Here is a 4,408-nt window from a genome sequence, read left to right as displayed (position 1 = left end):
CACTAATTTACGCACACAACAAAGTCAATCGAACAGCTGACTTTGTTCGCTTATCAACTCTATAGTGTTGTAAGTAAAAAATCTTAGATAACTGTTTTCGGCTAATTAGGGTATGTAAATTCACAAAATATATTTAATTTTTAAAAATAATTTGTAAAATAAGTTGATTTTATGCCAAAAAAATTGACTTTTTTCCCATAGTGCGGTGGCTCGATGCCTTCATAGCGGTGTAAAAACAAATCCTTAAATTCCAGCCACGACATTCCAGCGAAGCAAATTTGTGACAGCCATTGCGAAGAGTTTCCAAGCAGCGACTTGCTAAACGCCATGACTAGTGCTCCGCCTTCCAGTGGACGCTCGGATAAGTTCATATCCACGGTTTTATACCACGCTGCGGCATCGGCTCCAGGCGCATCAGGATTAAACATTGGCAATGTCACCGAAATATTTTGCGAGGCTGCAGTCGATGTTGTCTGCACAGTTTCAGCAACTCTAGAAAGTTTCGGTTCTGTGTCTCTAAAATCGCCTGCAACACACTGTCAGAATGTTCTTGTGGCGATGGGGATCCCACTTCTGATGTCGGAGACAGAGGTCTCTTAGCCGCTTCGCGAGTTGATTTGTCCGTCATGACTTAACTTCCACTTGGGTTTTCTTAGTAAGACGCGCAGCGAGTTGCAATTGTTCGTGTTGCCCGTTCGAAGGTTCTCGAAAGAAGGAGTCCTGAACCCTCTACTACTTTGCACAACTCTACGTTGCAACCACAATTGCGCCACACTCGGCTAAGGTGGGTTCCCACCTAGCCACGCTCTTGAAACCCTTAAACGGTCTAAGAAGGTCACACTTCCTTTTCTTAATACTTTATTTAAAATGACAGGTTTCTCTCAGTTATATTTAACATTGATTTGTATTATTACTAATTCTCTCAACATATATAAAATCACCTTCTTTCCTTATGGTATCTAGCAAGTGCAATCTGTTCTTGTTTCCCCTTGGTAAGCTGCATAAATCTTTAACTTCGGGTTCACTTTTGTGCTTAAGTATAATATGTCGTGCAATTTTGGTTTGCAAGGTCATACAAAATTTGCAAAAGTGTTGTTTCGATTTTCTTTCATTTTTGGCATATGGCACAGTTTTTTGTCTATCGTCATATAACGGAAGTTCTGGATTATGTTAAAATATTTTCGTAGCATCCATTAAAGACTGTGTTGACGAATCCGGCACATAAGTATTATCCAATTCATTCGCTTGACTTGATACCCACGAAGTTGACAATGTTGCCTCTAAGGAAGCATTTGAGACAACTGAACATAATATATATTAAATTAATAAATAAGTATTATATAGAAAAATAATATTAACCTAACAATAAAATTCTTTTTCAAGCTGAAGTTTAAAAATACGTATTCAATTTACGATTAAAGTTTTTACTGTATTTTAAGCTTTACATTTTTATACCCTTGCAGTAGCATTATAATTGTAGTCAGTAGCTTGCTACACAGTAAAGGACCGCTCCCATAGGAATATATAGAATATACATATATTGCTTCGTTTTTCACTATTTAAAAACAAACCCTAAAATGAACTTAAACACCCACACCCACCCACGCAAATAATTTGGAGGAAGCATTAGAGTACTGGTCTTGAAATTCCGATAAACGCTCGTAGAAGAGCTAGAGTTGTTTACATTAAGTATTATATTTAACTGCAAGGGTTTATAAGCTTCGGCTTGCCGAATTTTTCTTCCTTACTTGTTTAATATAAAACAGTACAAAAAAATTCTTAAAATTTACTTATTTAGAAACTTATTTTGAAAAACTTGTTGTAAAAGTAAAATACAAATTATACTACGTATTCCATTTACGTCTTTTAATTGCATTACCATTTACGCTAATAGATATAGGCTTCCTCGAAACGTCAGACAACTTATGCATATGTCCTTCATGGGAAGTAGATTGTTTCGTGACTGCAAATAAAGCAAAATGAGTGTTTAATTATGGATTACAACACCATTTTTAAACTTAATAAAATGAATATTTCGTTTTCTTACCTTCAAAACAGTCAGTCCTGACCTTGTGTGCTGCCTGCGAATCTTCTTTGGATTCAGCTGTGAATGATTTTGGTGACTTGTGCGTGTGGCTATAGGTTAAAAATAAAAGAATATGAAACCAGATTTCAATAAAAATCAATCAGATTATTTATTTTTCCCAAATTGTGTGGGTTTTTTAACGAACTGATTTACCTTCAGTATTGCAGTCGAAGGATTGGGCACAATCTTCCAGAGACATAGCCGAGTTTGTAGAACCTGTGTCCGAGGCAGGCAGTTTTCCATAAATAGCTAAAACTTACAAATTAATTTACATTAGAATGTAAAGGAAAGCATATTAAAGCATATTTCCAAATTCAAAATTTTTAGTATCCAAAAAAAAAATAGATATTTACATTTACCCTCCTGATTGCAGCCCTCCTCTCTTTTTAGGCTCTTGGGTTCAAAATTAGAAGGCGAATATGAACCGGCAGTGACTGGAATATTATGGACGAATTTAAAAAATTGTTTTATATATAATTGTTTTCCTATATTTATTTACCTCCAAGATTGAAGTCCGAAGGTTTAACCCTTTTCAAAACGACAGACACCTGTTGAATAGGTCGTTCATTTAAAGTACATTTTTTTTTGGCTGCAAGAATAAAATGGTTTATTAAATTTAAACTTGCAAATATATCAAACATTTTAACTGTGTAATATAAATTAATTTAATTTGAAAACCCCAAAAAATATTAACTACCAACAAATGTGTGTGGGTAAACTCTGCGCCATTTTTAAATTTTTATACCCTTGTAGAGGGTATTATAATTTCAGTCAGATGCTTGCAACGCAGTGAAGGAGACGTTTCCGACCACATAAAGTATATATATTCTTGATCAGGACCAATAGCCTAGTCTATCTAGCCATGTCCGTCTGTCCGTCTGTCTGTCTGTCCGTCTGTCCGTTTCTATGCGAACTAGTCTCTCAGTTTTAAAGCTATCGCGATGAAACTTTCCCGAAAGTCTTCTTTCTATTGCAGGTAGTACATATGTCGGAGCGAGCCGGATCGGACCACTATATCTTAAGGCTTCCATAGGAATATTCAAACAAATATAAGAAAATTCATTGTAACTTTGTAGGAAGTAGGCGTTTTGATTCTTGACTACTTATGTATAAACAAAATTAGAATAGAAACGCTGAATCTGGAATCCCTGGAACTGCACCAAGTGAGCATTACTTTATCTGCAAGGGTATATAAGCTTCGGCTGGCCGAAGTTAGCTTCCTTTCTTGTTTATGTATGTACACTAGGGTGGACTTCTTTAAGGTCAACTGAGCTCAGCATCTTAAATGGTAGGTTTCTGTGTCCAATAAATTTATGCGAAAACAGAAAAATTTTATTTCATCGTTTAGGTGGTGCGCAATGGCCCTAAAGTTTCGCTAAAAATTAAGTGTAAAACTAGGAATTTACCCCATTCCATTTCTTGTCAGATTTTAACATGTCAACTTTTTGGTTTCGCTCGAATAAAAGAGTCAAGTAGAAATGTATTTCATGAATATTAACAGTTGGACGTAGCCTAGCCAGTAGAGCTTCTGTCTCCGAACAAAAAGGATCGAGTTCGATCCCCGACTTACCATTTTTTTTTTGTGACTCACAATGAAATAGAGATTCTATTTTTTACAATTTTAAAGATTAACTATCACTTTTGCGTTCGCCAATAAAAATTTTCCTCAAAGAAATGCTGGCTTAGGATACAATGATATTGACTCATATTTTTCAGAGACCGTAATATTTATAAGTTGTACTCTAAAAGTCCTTGATTATTCGTTATTATTGTTATTATACCCTTGCAGAGGGTATTATGATTTCAGTCAGAAGTTTGCAACGCAGTGAAGGAGACGTTTCCGACCCCATAAAGTATATATATTCTTGATCAGCATCACTAGACGAGTCGATCTAGCCATGTCCGTCTGTCCGTCCGTCTGTCCGCCTGTCCGTCCGTTTGTCCGTCTGTCCGTCCGTTTCTACGCAAACTAGTCTCTCAGTTTTAAAGCTATCGGAAACTTTCGTAAAAGTCGTATTTCTATTGCAGGTAGTATATATGTCGGAACCAAACGGATCGGACAACTATATCTTATAGCTCCCATAGGAAGGATAAAAAAAAAAAACGTAAAAAAATTCTAGCTCCGGTGTTTTATAAAATTTTACCTTCTACTCTTGGGAACATTTTTTTTTATATATTTCTGAATTTCGGTTTTTTTGTTTTTTTTTAAATCGGATCACTATATCATATAGCTGCCATAGGAACGGTCGAAAAATTAAATGGAAATTAATGGCAAAAAAAATTATATCTTTGTTGGTTTTTATTACAGTTCCTTCTACTCTG

General features: G+C 35.5%; 1 protein-coding gene across 1 annotated transcript; it reads right to left on the bottom strand.

Annotated features, from left to right (window-relative positions):
- Nucleotides 1–1,882: 1,882 nt before the first annotated feature.
- Nucleotides 1,883–2,815, bottom strand: LOC138914901 (uncharacterized). Its single transcript, XM_070219601.1, has 6 exons — nt 2,788–2,815; nt 2,586–2,675; nt 2,440–2,520; nt 2,240–2,341; nt 2,048–2,136; nt 1,883–1,963 (listed from the first exon to the last, which is right to left on the bottom strand). Exons 1-6 carry the CDS (start codon nt 2,813–2,815, stop codon nt 1,883–1,885), a joined length of 471 nt encoding a protein of 156 aa, XP_070075702.1.
- Between the last annotated feature and the right edge of the window lie 1,593 nt (nt 2,816–4,408).

The sequence above is a fragment of the Drosophila takahashii genome, chromosome 2L (assembly GCF_030179915.1).
Source record: "Drosophila takahashii strain IR98-3 E-12201 chromosome 2L, DtakHiC1v2, whole genome shotgun sequence".
NCBI lineage: Eukaryota > Metazoa > Arthropoda > Insecta > Diptera > Drosophilidae > Drosophila > Drosophila takahashii.
The sequence above is the reverse complement of the archived record's forward strand: the minus strand, read 5'-3'. Positions and strand labels throughout refer to the sequence as shown.